This window comes from Rhizoctonia solani, chromosome 2, assembly GCF_016906535.1.
Source record: "Rhizoctonia solani chromosome 2, complete sequence".
In the NCBI taxonomy this organism is placed as follows: Eukaryota; Fungi; Basidiomycota; class Agaricomycetes; order Cantharellales; family Ceratobasidiaceae; genus Rhizoctonia; species Rhizoctonia solani.
This window is the reverse complement of record NC_057371.1, coordinates 1,597,914-1,611,998: the sequence shown is the minus strand read 5'-3', so window position 1 is coordinate 1,611,998 and position 14,085 is coordinate 1,597,914. Positions and strand designations below refer to the sequence as shown.

Genomic DNA, 14,085 nt, shown 5'->3' with positions numbered 1-14,085 from the left:
CTACCGGCGGAAACAGCCGAACACACTAGTACTGATATGCGTACGCGAGCTGTGCCAGCATGAGACGTATTCTGGCAAGTTTCGGCGCTTGAGAAGGCGCCGGTCCGATCACGGAATGGTCACTGATGGCAACGTATAGTGCTGTATATATGCGTCCACGTGCTAGGTGGTCAAGTGGGTCGGGGAGCGAGCGGCGGTAGTTGTGGGCATGAGAGTACCGGCGGAAGCTCAGCCCGACAGTCACAGACCAGAAGCGGTGGGTGGAAGTACCGGATCAGGCAAGGAGAGTTCAGGGTAGTGAGTGTCGTGTTGACCTTTGTCTTGGGACTGGCGGACCCTGAAGCAAGTAGATGAAATCGTAAACCAGAAACTTGGGCGCTAAGCCACTGTACCGGCAAGGTCTATATAGTCAGTATGAGAGGCGCAGCTGTAGCCCGGATCCCCAGACCTACTCTGTCCACCATGAACGATTACTCGTCCCTATTCACAAGCGGCCTGATGCTGCTTTGCGAGTCAACCAACACTCACAGCCGCCATACCGTGTCTGAAATGTCGCTCGACAACACCAAGAACACTGCTTCTGGTCTGCGCTCGTTCCTCTCCCTCGAGATGGCCGATTCTCTGCGTACTTTTGCAACCAGCCCAGCATCTAACTCGTCCAGCCGTGCTCACAGCCGCAAGCCCAGCTCCGAAAGGTGAATAATATATTATCGTGCGAAATGAACCTCGCTAATGAGCTATTTAGGCGCGCTCGGGCTGGTCACTCACCAGCTGCATCTCCATCCAAGCCTACAGCAAATGCTCACAAGGCACCGCTCTCTCCGGCCAGCTCTCGTCGACGCTCGCTTCCTCAGCCCAAGCCGGCCCCACTCGCCGAGCTCCCAGTTGTCCCTGCTGCTCACACTCACGGCCGCTCTCGCTCCGACTCGGATGCCTCACAAGCACTCCCACGTTTGCCGTTGTACCAGCTCCCAAATCAGACTCTGCCCTACTCATCCTCTGATTGTAAAGGAAAAGCCCGTCGGCCGCAAGGATCATCTGGTTCCGTCTACCCTCAAACTCGAGCTATCCTCTGCGCCGACCACTCCTTGCAGCCCATTTCCCACCACTCCCCGATCCTCGCACGCAATCTCCATGTTCTCTCCTTTGACACCATCCAGTGCCGACACACCTTCGTTTCCGATGAATGTTCAATATCACCCGACTTTTGGTCCATCTATGCGGCAACGCTCTCTCCCACCACCGAGAGTGCACTCGGTCTTCATCACCTTGGAGCTCCTGCAGCCGGCCCCGAGAATATCGCACCTTGCAACCCACCTGTTGTGCTCAAGCGAGCACGAGTTCGACGAAACAGACACTCAGCCCCATCTCGCAATGCGAGCGTGACCGCCAACTCGATGAGATCCTCTCAAATGTCTGCCTCAACATCGTATAGACGAACACAGCGCAGTGGTGCACTTGCCCAACTCGAAGGCCGAATCCCGCGAAGCGAATGGATGAGTGACGACGAGGAAGGAGCTTCTCTAAACTGAGAGGGTTAAGTCTCATGCCCTCGATGACCTTCCACCCCGAATCCGATAAACTTTGCCTGCCTATCTCTCGTTTGTCTCCTTATCTCTCCGAAGACCAGAATCGTAGTTTTATCGACTTGACCGACGACGCCGCATCTCTTGCTACTCGACGGCGCGCCTCATAAACTCATCACTCCTTACATCTCACACTTCCGTATATCTCCTGGGCGAGAATTTATTTAAGGGCTGCCAGCGCGGCCCATGCACTGATTATTTATAAATTGGACCTCTCATTCATTACTTGTTCGGATTATCCCTCTCCTCGTATATTTCGTTCGTCTTGTCTTTTTTTCTGTCTTCGATACCATCTAGTCCTTTCGTTTTTTGTACATCTAGCCTTAGCATCCTCCTGCATCCTGCATGTTTTTTGTGTCTAGTACTTGTCATCTCCAATCCTCTGTATGCCGATCCGCACCGCACCCGCATCCCTTCCTTGCGCAGAATGTTTTCGCTACGACCTAAACCTTATACTTAGTCTACCTATTGCTACCGAAATGCCATTTGCGTTCATGCTTGAAATCTATCTTCTATGCTAATGAGTGCGATAAGTAAAGTTTGTCGAACTTCATTCCAACCATATTGCAATGCTCTGTCTCACTCCATTCCTTCATATTCCGGCGATCCTACGATCTTCACCTTGTCATCGTATTCTTTTGCCTTCCAACTGAACGTAAATCGGACCCACTCACTCAACCCACGCCAGACGTACATTCTTCCCGGCGGTACATCTGGTACATCTCGCCCGAGCGAACCGAGCTATTATGCAAGCCTCCACTATAGGATCTGCAATCGGACAAGGAAAATTAATAAAAGAAAAAAAGAATGTGGTAATCACGCAGATACCAAGCCTCAAACACCGAGTCTATTCCGGATCCGTCCAGCGTCGGGCACTCCTCGCCGTTGGAAATACGCAAACGCAGTGGCTGATTCCAATCCCCACGAGCCTCAGCAGCTCGATTGGCTGTATCGACCAAGTCCACTGAGATGAGACAGTCGATCACAAATTCAAACAGCCAGTATGATACACACGCTGCTAGCAGTTTATAGTTATATTAATGCTGATTGTTAAATGGTGTTCGCATAGCTCGCATACATTATTACATTACTCTGTCCGGTCAGCCACTCGATCTTCCAAACTAACCCCGAGGCCGCACGCGATTCGGGCGAGATACTCGAATTACCGCGTGATTGCTTTCGCCTCTTGAAGCCCATTTTACTATGCACACACATCGACTTTCGAAACGCTTGGAGCTGCGGATAGATTTTTAAATAATCCGATAATGTCTTCGTGTACGTATTGCCTGGACACTGCCTGGACCATGGGCACTGGGTTTATGTGATGGAGAAGGTTTTTTTTTTCACCAGGAGAACAGGATCGTCACGGTTTGAAAATGTGTGGGGAAACGTACCTATGTATGCCACGCTGAAGAAAGGGATCATTCGTTGGAAGCATCACGTGATGGAAGAGTGCGAAGCACCGACGTCGACGTTCCTCTCCGCAAGCGAGTGAGAATGAGCCCGAAGCCTGTGAACGCACGCGGACGAGATCCTGAACCGGAATCGGACCTTCTCTACAATTAAATTCAACCAGAATAGACCAAATACCCCGGGTCCGATGGTGGAAGTTTATTGCAGAGTAAAAGCAATTCAATGCTTAATGAAAGTCCACCTGGCGATCTTCTTTTGGTTACGTCTGCTATGACCTCCTTGTGTGATGTAGTCCATGGTGCTCAAGCTCCGTCGGCTAGGCCCCAACTATTTTACAACGTGCGAGCGAAGCTTGAAAACGAAATAACTTCGGCAAAGTAAGAAACCGGGGTGCTATGCTCCCCCATACGTGCCACGCACACATCCTATCCTTATTCTTACGATACGTTCCAGGCTCGGGTCACATCACAAATGGGAGCAGCATCGGTGGTGATAGTGTGTATGCCTAGGCCCTATAGCCGCCGTGAAGCCATAACCGGAATATTATACTTACAAGTAACCTATACAGTCTCACGCTTTTTCCATTATGCGGTTCTCACAGACCGGGTTTTTGACTCTTCTTCTGTGATGGTAGCAATCCACGCGTACCGGTCACCTAGGCGGTGCCTCCATTATTGGACATGCCCTTATTCTAAATCTATACGGCTTGTTAACAGCAACTTGGTTGTGTAAATAAAACTATATGTTATACTTGACTATGCAATGCTGCGGAATCACGCCTGTGACTTTTTGTGGAGAAGATATCTAATATTAACTTGTTCAAGTGTGCTTACAATAGAGCGAGTGTCCATTTAGAGGAAAATACCGCATATACTTATCCAGGGTTGTGGTCAAAGCGATTACTTGCGAGTGGAAAATCTCCCAAATAGGCTAGATCCGAAAGAGAGAACGCTGTCTTTCGTGGGTTCATGCTGGCCGAATGTTCCTGGAGCAGGAGAGGCGGGGCCGGATTGGGAAGCACCTCCAGGGAGTCCGTTATAGGGGTGTCCTTCGTGCGGTGAGTTGGCATAAGGTATCGAAGGTGACGCTCCACCTGGATGGCGACCGGACTGAGGTTTCTGCAATCTCTGTGGAGAGGGGACAACATTGTCGAGAGTCGGGGAATGGGCTCGCTGACGTCTGCCGTAGGGGTTGTATGGGTTGTTGGTTGAAACACCACCAGGTCTGGGTGGCTGCGGTGCATTTATGATTACACTTGGTTTGGGGGAGCTCTTGCTGGCCCCAGAGTTTCCCAAACTTCCGATAAATGAATTTCGATTGCTGCGGCAGACTTTCCGGACGGGCTTGTCCCCCCGCGTGATGAAGGAGGAGAAGGCCGGCGGATGGTGGGGACTTTCTGGCTACCAGAAGGTTTAGGGGGTGCAGCGATAGGTGCGAGCTCGGGCATTGGGATCTTGGAGAGGTGTATGGTTAGAGTTTGGGGAGGTTTGTAGGCCTTCAGAGGCGAGCTGCTCCGAAATGACCAATGATCGTAAATCACAATGGATCAGACGGAGCGATGATCTGGTCCTTACTCTTTTGGGGGAGATCCATCAAGTTTGATGACCTTTGGCCCTTTTGGCCCACTGGCTTGTTCGTCCTCATATCGCAAATATTGGTGTAATTCTTCTTCGTATCTTGCTCTTCGCCTTGTACGTTTCGTCTCTTCAGCCACCTGTACAACCCGCTGGACCTGGTTGGCATCTAATGCTCGGATCATGATAAACAACATGGATTCGTCTTGGAGCAGATTGCAAGCCAAGTCGACATATTCGTCTACGGCACCCTCTGATCCGACCACAATTTCATTCGGTTCGTGCTGCCGTGCCCGTTACTATGGTTCGCACGCCTAAAAGTTGAAACCCGACCCACGTACCTTGTGACTTGACTGGAGTTTCACAACCAGAGCCTCACCTGGCTTGGGTGGCAGCGCCGGGGTAGAAGTTTCGGCATTGGTTGATTGGTAGGCGCGCAACCCACCAGACGTTGCCTCTGCTGCAGCGGCCCGCGTACGATACTCCTCCGATTGATCTTGGAACGACAGCAGTGACGCAATTAGGAGCACTTCTAGTCCTGTATGCTTGGTAAATAACGATGATTCAATATGGAATTTACTCAGACCCACCCTTCTTGTCACTAATGTCAAATCTGGTTGGGGCAACGTCAGATTTACCTGGCACAGAGCCCAATGACGCAAGTATAAACTGCGGCCATTGCGTACCTGGACAAATTGTAGTCTAAAAATTGGACAATACCCTTCTTGTTCTTCTTCTCAGGTTCAGTGACTGCGATAAGGACCGGCGGATCTGGCTTGCGCAATATATAACATTCTTCCTTCTTCCATTCAAATTCGTGTCTATGTATCAGACGCGTTATTGAGAAGGGCGACGGGGTTAGTGTATACTAGCCACTCACTCTTCCCACACAAATTCCATTTGAATGACCTAAACATAACGGCACACGTCATTACAAATGACGTTGATGGTTGACGCGTACACTACTCACAGCCTTCCAGTGAAATTCAACTCGACGACTATGGTGGGGTTGTGTAGCTCAATCGATTTGCTCTTGCTAGTAGCATTGGGGGCCGTAACAGTAGCCAATAAAGAGTCCGACAGATGATCTACACAAAAAGTTCAATAAATCTATATTGTACATATGGAGAGACCAACCAAACAAGTTTATTGCGTAAGATCCTTCCTTTGAGTCCCCCCATCTCCGTCGGTATAAGGCCACACCATCAGAGTCAAATAGATCCGTTGCCCGGGTTCATCTTTACTTTCTTCAATAGTGAGGGTATATAAGTTCTTATCAGAGGCGGCGGCATTACGGTTGGACGTGGCAAGGTTGAGCGGAAAGAGGCGGGGTACCATGCATGGCTGTTCCGCTACCAGGGCTGTGCAGTGGCTGTGAGCTCAGTCATGTGATCTCATTTAAATCTGTGCCTGGCGCTCACCCCCAAATGGTCCGGAATTTACCACTGTAGTTTCTTCAATCAATATCATCATAAGTGTTTCAAGAAATTTTAATAGATTCCAAGCAATAAGTTGTCTATAAGCATAAGGTTTTATTCATTTCAAAATCACGGCTATGGCCAGGGGGATTGTCTCGAACGCCCAGGTCCCAAGTCGTTTGACAGTGCCGATCAAGGATACCCGAGAATGGCCCAATTAAGGGGCATATTTGTCGTAAGGCGGCTAACTTAGAGTCGTTATGGTGAAACTAAACACTTGTTCGTAAATACGCGCCATCCACGATTGGGAAGAGAGAGGGTATCTTGCCTGGTAATGAAACCCCTTGGGCCCTTGGGCGCATATTTGAGGAACCACCACCTCTCTTTTGGATCTTCTGGTACAACCATTATTCTATATCTGCCAGGTTGAGAGGCGGATACTGCCTGACTTCACAGTGAGTTACCATTGTATAACAGTAGGTTAATCTCGCACACCTAATTACCTCGCCCACCACAGATAAACTTGTGTCTGGTAGTTCTGCATATTAAACGCTGAACGAGGATATGCAGGTTTCATATGCAATTACAGGAGCCAATCGGGGCATTGGTGTGAGTGTTGTATTATGTGCGCGCGAGATGATCACTTCGACTCACGGATCGCAATAACTCAACTCCTATAATTAAGTTTGAGTTCACAAACCAATTGGTAAGACTATTCTTCTTTGGTCGCTGCTGTCTCTTATCCATCATCTTCGGATACTAGAGCGCAAACCCGAATAATATCATTTTCGCGTTTGCAAGGAACCCGGAGGCGGCGACCAGGCTACGTGATTTACAAGCCCAACGCAAGAACATACACATTATCAAGCTGGATATCAGAAGTTTGAGGGAACTGGCGGTGGGTCTCTTCATCGGGCTTCTCGGGATACTCTGGTGTAACGAGGGTCTGCTGACAGGATGCTGTCGAATACGTTGGTTCAATAACGAAAGGAAAATTAGACTGGCTCATCAACAATGCTGGTTACATAGAGCCGTTCCGATTGTAGTAACTACTTGAATGTCGGATTTTGACTAATGTATACATTTCTTATTTAGTTTCGTATCTCCAGCAGAATAGTGAGCACATTTTGATCATCTTGTATTTCAAGGCCTGAGCTTGGGTTTAGCCCAATTGAATCACTCGCAGAGGATCTGGGGATTTCTCTCGAGACAAACGTCATTGGTCAGCTCTGCTTTCTGCAATATGTAGCGTTCATTCAGTGCTGATATAACTTCCAGGTGTTTCACAAACAATCAATTCGTTTTTACCGTTACTCAGAGCCGGGAACCACAAAAAGGTCATATCTCTATCAAGTGGACTAGGGGATGAAGAGTTCACCAGGTCAGTACGCTTATTGGTCCACATCGTCCTGCTAATTGTCTTACAGACTTTGCGGATTTTCCCCGCATATGCCATACTCTGTATCGAAATACTCGCTCAATCTCATGATCCTGAAATATGCATTGGCATTGAAGGAAGAAGGATTTATATTCTTGGCGATTTCGCCAGGCGTAGTCGACACTTTCGAGGGGCCACCCCGTATGTATTCCCCCAACCTGGAAGTTAAAACGGATCGATAGACTCACATACTTGTGTAGCGCCTCCAGAGTTGATACTCGCATACGCGAACATGTTTGACAAATTCAAGACCATGTATCCTCATTTTGAAGGACCAGTAGAACCTCGGTTAGCTGTAGGACAGATGCTTGAAGTATTCAAGCAATTGAAGCCTGAGCACAGTGGGAATTTTTGCTCACAGTACGGCCCCACATCGAGGACATGGTTGTAAATTACTGCTCTGATGATTTATTCGTAACTATATACATGCGGAAATGATCGATCAACGCAGGTGCATACCACCCAGGCGACCTGTCAACCCTACAACTCCGGCACCACCAGGACCTGTCTTGACAGCAACGTCCCAGATCACTAGGAGACCATCTTTACCGCTAGTGCTAACTCGGGTAACGTTTCCTGGTTCGCCCTCGTAGGCACGCACGCTAGTGATCGTATTCTGATGCACGGTAAGCAGTTCTCCACCGGCGCCGGAAGTAGAAGCCGAGCTTCCTGGGATAGGTGGGGGTCCGGTAGCTCCGCGCGAGTCAGCGTTCTTGAAACGATTGAAGGCTTCGTTGTTTAGGCGACCTGCAGCACTGGCGCCGCGAGATCCAACGGGGGTCTTGGCGGTCGTAATATCATCAAGTGACCCGGAGAGCGCCCAACCTGACCCGCTATCGGAGAACAAAACAGGCTGGCAGTCGTGACCTGCAGCAACGAGAGAGGACTCCGAGGCGAATGTAAGCGTTACATATGGCAAAGTAGAGATACGGATAGTTTGCGCCCCAATTTGAGGGTTCACAATCGTGATAGTACTATCATGACCTGTTGGAATGAATGTTAGTAACACACTTTATATACAGTTAAAGTATGCTTACTCGCAAAGGCCAAGAAATCACCTGAGGGAGAAAAGGCGACTGAGTGGACCCAGCCACCACTGGGGGAGCCGTATTCTCCGCACACAGTGTTGAAAGGCAACTTCTCACCCCAGACGGTTGCAGCTGGTCTATGGGGCAATGTAAGTATAGGCAAAAGGAAAATTAAATCCCAGAGTATTTACTTCTTGTCGACGTCCTTGATATATGCGGAAAAGACGCGTGCCTTCATGTCTGCACTGCCAGCGGCCAGTAAGACATTGTTGGGGTGCCAGTCGACAGCTAGGACAGTGGAACTGTATTCCATATCGTTATAATTATAAAATTATGAGATAGAGAAATCAAACGCACCGGATGGGTTTCTTGAGTTGCTTTGCGACCCACCAGTTATTCTCTTCATCGAAGGAGCAAATAGCAATTGCCCTGTGCAAGAATAAGATAGGAAATCATAGGCACGAGAAGTTAATTACCGGGCACCACTGGCAACTGCAAACTTGTCTTCTTTCGGGCTCCAGCGAACGTAAGTCGCAGCACGATTGATGCGAAGCAAGACCAGGGTGGGTTTCCATACTGTCGCGCCGGTCTGAGGGTCCTGCTTTTGCTCCCACACATAGGCGTTACGGTCTTGAGAGCAGGTAACAATACGGTTTGTGCTTGGAGCCCAATCGATAGATGTGATCATCTTGTCATGCTACACGAGATATTAGTTGTGTTGTGCAATGAAGGCAAGGAGCTTACCTCAGAGAGAGTCTCACCGGGCTTCCATTCCCCGCCGCTACGGGTGAATATCTGGGCCTCATTGCTGTTCAAAGACACGGCGACCTCTGATATCCGTCGAGTTAGCTACGCGTCCGTATAGGTGATGTCATTAATATTCTCACGAGAGCGGTCCGCGCTGAAAGAATGGCATGTCAAGGGCACCTGTGCAATCTGATTAATCTCAGGAGCAGCCATTTCGTGTATTACAGGTTAAGTAGTTTCTTTCGAAGGACTAGCAGTCGACTCCGAACCGCTGGTGGTAGAAGGGTGAGCAAGTCGCGTTGCTGTGGCTGTGTTATGGTATGACCGCCAAGATATAGATAAGATTAGATCGATCTCACCTAATAATTTGTGAGAACCAACCTCGATTGCTACTCACATTGGGATTGTGTGACTTGGCTGTGGACTTTGGATACAATGCTCAGCTCAACCAAGCAGTCTCTAAGGTATTGCAGTGCTCGTCTTCCCACCTCCCGCTCGTTTACATCGGGGTTGATTTGTCAAGCAAAGGCGGCAAAGCGTGAGTTTAGTTTGGGCTAGGCCCTGATCTCTATTGAACATATACAAAAGCGACTGCTCCTGCAAAATCCAAGGGTGGAGGATTCAAAGTCAAGAAGGAGGAATACTCTGGGAATAAAAAGATAGCCGTATGTTCACCAAAGGCCCATGAAACATCGGGAGCTCTAACAGCCTCTCACCTCCCTCTCCCAGGCCGCAAAAGTAGGCCCACTACCAGCACATTTCCTTGCAGGCCATCACTTGCTTCAACCACCTCAACGTGAACTCAAACTCCCGCAATTGGCGCCAGTATGTATAACGGCAACTTAATATATGGCGAACTTATCAATCCGTACAGGATGTGTTGACTTCTCGCGCGGTCGGAACAGCCGTATCTCTTCCCTCTGGACCAGGTAGTATAACAGGCACATTCGGGTTGCCTATCTCTTTGGAAAGCGAGGTATGTGCTGCCCCGACAGTCGGACTCTGCGGCTCACTGCTACATAGTTCTTGCATTTATCCAATCCCACGTCTGTCATTCGCGATACGACACTGACAGTCATTAACGCCTTGGACGGTGGATACAAGTCGGGAACATCCAACAAGGACGCAAGGATAGCATTGAGTCAGTATTGTAATATTTGCTGAACCTCATTAAACCTTACCGCATATTAACACAGCGGGTGCTACCGGGTCCGGAAAGAGTCATCTATTGTTACAGGCCGCGAACTATGCTGCAGCAAGCAAATGGATAGTCCTATATGTACCGAGAGGTAGGTCAAAACGCTGGTCGCCTTGGTATAAAAGCTAAGATGTGACGCTACTTAAGTGATTAGTTGGGTTGATTCAACAACACCATATGCATATGATCCCAGGACAAAGACATTCCAACAGCCAGAATTGGCTGCACAGGTGTTGGGTCAATTTATCTCAGCCAACTCTGGAATCCTGCTAGCTCCGAGTACTAAAATTACTAAAGACATTCAAACGAACGTCTGGGTTCGTTCTCCCAAGGGGATCCACTGTCGGTATTATTGAACATTGGCCAGAAGGATCAATCATTAGCTACTGAAGTGCTTTCGGTCACCTTAGAGATTCTAGGAGAGCAAGCTGAGTACGTCGGAATACCCTCGAGCACGACAAACGTTCTGAGAAATAAAAATAGGCACCCTGTCTTACTAGCTATTGATGACTTCCAAGCTCTCTTCTGTATGTCAAGATATCGGGACCCCCAATATCAGTTGATATACTCGCACCACCTTAGCTTGCCGAGATTAATATTAGAATATGCTAGCGGGAAGCGGATCCTGGTACGTTGAACGTATTGCAGCGCATATATAACCTCAATCATCCGTGTTTATGACAGGCTAAGGGTGCGGTCGTCGGAGCGCTATCAAGTACTGACGCACGATTCCTTGCACCACTTCCCCTGAAAGAGGCATTGGGAGTCGTCGAACCCGGGTCTGTATCCCCGTACGAACACCGGAATAAAGATGTCGCGTTTTATGCGTCAGGCGTCCAAGGTCTTTCAGTACCATATAAAATGCAGCTAAGCGAAGCAGCATCCATGTTCGATATTTGGGTCAAGAACAACGTCTTGCACACTCGTAAGTCTCTATTTATACTCCCATTTTATTCTCATCATGGATCGACTGGTCATTAGCTGCGAAAGACTCGCTGTTCCTTAGCAAGTACGTAGAAGCGAGTGGGAATCCTCGGAGCTTGTAAAAACTGGACTTTTGACTACTCTGGGGACTTCCTAAGGAGATATGCGCAAGTGTATATGATACGAACGTGGTACACTGATGCCAGGGTCATATATTTTTCACAAATACTCATTTCATTCAATACCAGTCGGGTTCAAAACAAGAGGCGCTTAGCTCGTGATTATGTCATTCGTTGACCCATCTCTAAGGGGACTCCAAACTCCACCAACATATCCAGCATTAATATCGAAATTTATTACCAGAGCAATATATTATCTATCTCCAGAAAACTATAATTGAATGAGAATACTGAGCTGGAACGTGGTAAGTTGTAATCTTATGGCAAAGTATTGGGTGGTAATATAAGATATACAGAATGGAATACGAACACTGTCGCAGTATCATCCGTTAGCAACACGTTATCACCTTGCCCTGAAAACTAATATTGACCCACTGGTGCTGATTAGATGGTATGAGCTTAAAACATGTGGCGAAATGCTTAAAGAGCTAGGTGCCGATATTGTTTGCTTCCAAGGTAAGTGACAACATATTTCAGACCAATGTTTCACTAACCAACAACGCTAGAGATGAAAATATCTCGACAGCTTCTGACAAGATCACTGGCTGTTCCGGAGAACTATAATGCCGTGATGTCGTTTCCCAAAAGCAAAGGGGGGTATAGTGGAGTGGCCGTCTACACTAACAACACAAGGGTTGCGCCCCTCAAGGCTGAAGAAGGGCTACTTGGAGGATACCAATCAACGAGTAAAATACAAATGGACGTACAAGAACATATTTCGAAGGCCTATCCAGAATCAGGCTTGGTAAGATCTTATTTTGCCTAATCTTTCTCAGTTTGACGAAAGCGATACAGCTCGAATTAATGCCCGAGGAAGAAGGCGGTATCCCAACAGAGCTAAGCGATTTGGATAGTGAGGGACGCAGCTTAGTCGTTGACTTTGGATTGTTCGTCTTGATCAACGTATACTGCCCCAATCTTACTTCGGAAGAACGCATGCCTTTCAAATATAACTTTCACAAGGTACTTGAAGACCGTGTCCGGATTCTCATGCAAGAAGGGAGAGAAGTCATTGTCCTTGGCGATCTGAATGTCGTTGCTGCTCCAATCGACCACTGCGAAGGGAATTTGGACTCTAGAAAAAATGCGTTTTGGGACTCACCTGTTCGAACATGGTTTCGTCAGTGGTTGGATCCAGAAGGACCTATGGTCGACGCAATCAGAAGCTCGTGGCCTAATCGGGAAAAGATGTTCACATGTGAGTAAGATCGATTCGATTGGCCTTTATTCCTAATACAAGTACAGGTTGGGATACGAGGACCAATGCTCGTGAATCAAACTATGGTACCCGGATAGACTACATTCTAATCACGAAAGGACTTTTGCCTTGGTTCAAACATGGAGATATTCAGCCGGATATACGTGGATCCGATCACTGCCCCATATTCATTGACCTTCATGACGAAATTACCTCATCTGACGGAGAGGTATTGCATCTGGCGGACTTCTTGGGTCTTGCTAGTGTTTCTGGGCAACAGAGGGACCCGCCGCCGATATCAACGAAGTTCTGGGATGAATTTTCTGATAAACAGAAGCTTTTGTCCGCATTCTTTTCAAAGGAATCGTCACATTCCATATCCAAGCCATCAACTCAAACTTCTGAACATAACCTCCAGAAAATTGGGTCGGGGGCTGAGATTCGAAACGATGAATCGCCTAGTGCCGGGTCCGTTTCGGGTTGCTCTACTCAGGTGCCCCTCCTAGCCGCTGGACAAACCGAATCAGGAAAACCTGCTGGAATAAACGGACACAAAAGGAAGGCCACTAGCTCCAGGTTGGAAACTGGAGACACCAGCCCCAAAAAACCCAAGAAATCCCAGACAACTGGCACGGTCAGCAACCAACGCAAGCTCTCAAACTTCTTTACAAACTCTTTCCAACCAAAAAGCTCAGCTAAACGGTTCAGCTCTCCGCCAATAGAGGTCAGCGACTCTGAGGATGAAGCCAGGTCTCCAAAGCCAAAGAGTGGGTTTGTGCTTTCTGAGTCGAATTTGGAGTCCAACTCCCAAGTGAAGAGTACAGAATCAGCCAAACACAAGTGGTTCCAGCTGATGCGACCTGTCGAGCCCCCCAGGTGCATCGTCCATGATGCCCCAACCAAAGAGTTTACCGTCAACAAAGCCGGTCCCAATAAGGGGAAGAAATTTTTCATATGTTCAATGTGCGTTGCCCAATATTCTTTTTCATGTACCTTATTTATCACTCAACTCGGATCGAAGGCCAATGGGGCCTGGATATGACTCAGGTAAATCTACAAGGCTTCGGGAAGAAGTCGACCCCCGGTACCGGTGCAATTACTTCAAGTGGGCCAGCGATGTAAAGCGAGAGACCAAATTAAACGCCTAGATTAATCTCTTTTATATTTTCGTTATATTCCTGAATATGTACGATATCGATTTAATACTTCTCTTATTCTGTATCATTAAAATACACCAGTCTAATACTCGGCCAAATTACTTTACATGTCTTTATATCTTAGCCTTCTTTAGACGTCTAATAATATCTGGGTTAATGCGAGGAGGCTTCCGCAACTCCCTTTGGTCACTGTCTCAGGACGATAGTCAACATCATTTCAAAATA

The 14,085-nt window shown here is 48.0% G+C and overlaps 5 protein-coding genes across 5 annotated transcripts; 3 read left to right on the top strand and 2 right to left on the bottom strand.

Moving 5' to 3' along the window:
• Positions 1-462: 462 nt before the first annotated feature.
• RhiXN_05124 (uncharacterized protein) lies at positions 463-1,532 on the top strand (the record flags this gene model as incomplete). Its single annotated transcript, XM_043324940.1, has 2 exons — positions 463-695; positions 746-1,532. 2 exons carry the CDS (start codon positions 463-465, stop codon positions 1,530-1,532), a joined length of 1,020 nt encoding a protein of 339 aa, XP_043177359.1.
• Positions 1,533-3,898: 2,366 nt separating this feature from the next.
• Positions 3,899-5,473, bottom strand: RhiXN_05123 (uncharacterized protein; the record flags this gene model as incomplete). The annotated part of the gene is made up of 7 exons (XM_043324939.1): positions 3,899-4,295; positions 4,331-4,507; positions 4,574-4,857; positions 4,915-5,111; positions 5,164-5,186; positions 5,260-5,394; positions 5,454-5,473. 7 exons carry the CDS (start codon positions 5,471-5,473, stop codon positions 3,899-3,901), a joined length of 1,233 nt encoding a protein of 410 aa, XP_043177358.1.
• Positions 5,474-6,555: 1,082 nt separating this feature from the next.
• Positions 6,556-7,820, top strand: RhiXN_05122 (short chain dehydrogenase; the record flags this gene model as incomplete). Its single annotated transcript, XM_043324938.1, has 9 exons — positions 6,556-6,600; positions 6,677-6,697; positions 6,755-6,889; positions 6,948-7,036; positions 7,087-7,107; positions 7,158-7,213; positions 7,270-7,372; positions 7,419-7,570; positions 7,630-7,820. 9 exons carry the CDS (start codon positions 6,556-6,558, stop codon positions 7,818-7,820), a joined length of 813 nt encoding a protein of 270 aa, XP_043177357.1.
• A 51-nt stretch (positions 7,821-7,871) lies between these two features.
• RhiXN_05121 (actin-related protein 2/3 complex subunit 3) lies at positions 7,872-9,417 on the bottom strand (the record flags this gene model as incomplete). Its single annotated transcript, XM_043324937.1, has 7 exons — positions 7,872-8,413; positions 8,467-8,594; positions 8,649-8,759; positions 8,815-8,886; positions 8,934-9,154; positions 9,202-9,287; positions 9,345-9,417. 7 exons carry the CDS (start codon positions 9,415-9,417, stop codon positions 7,872-7,874), a joined length of 1,233 nt encoding a protein of 410 aa, XP_043177356.1.
• A 222-nt stretch (positions 9,418-9,639) lies between these two features.
• RhiXN_05120 (AP endonuclease) lies at positions 9,640-13,851 on the top strand (the record flags this gene model as incomplete). The annotated part of the gene is made up of 16 exons (XM_043324936.1): positions 9,640-9,742; positions 9,793-9,869; positions 9,913-10,029; positions 10,079-10,180; positions 10,228-10,345; positions 10,401-10,493; positions 10,550-10,719; positions 10,770-10,834; positions 10,886-11,030; positions 11,087-11,327; positions 11,384-11,411; positions 11,894-11,961; positions 12,012-12,250; positions 12,301-12,703; positions 12,751-13,666; positions 13,725-13,851. The coding sequence occupies 16 exons, from the start codon at positions 9,640-9,642 to the stop codon at positions 13,849-13,851; spliced, it is 3,012 nt and encodes a 1,003-aa protein (XP_043177355.1).
• Positions 13,852-14,085: the final 234 nt, after the last annotated feature.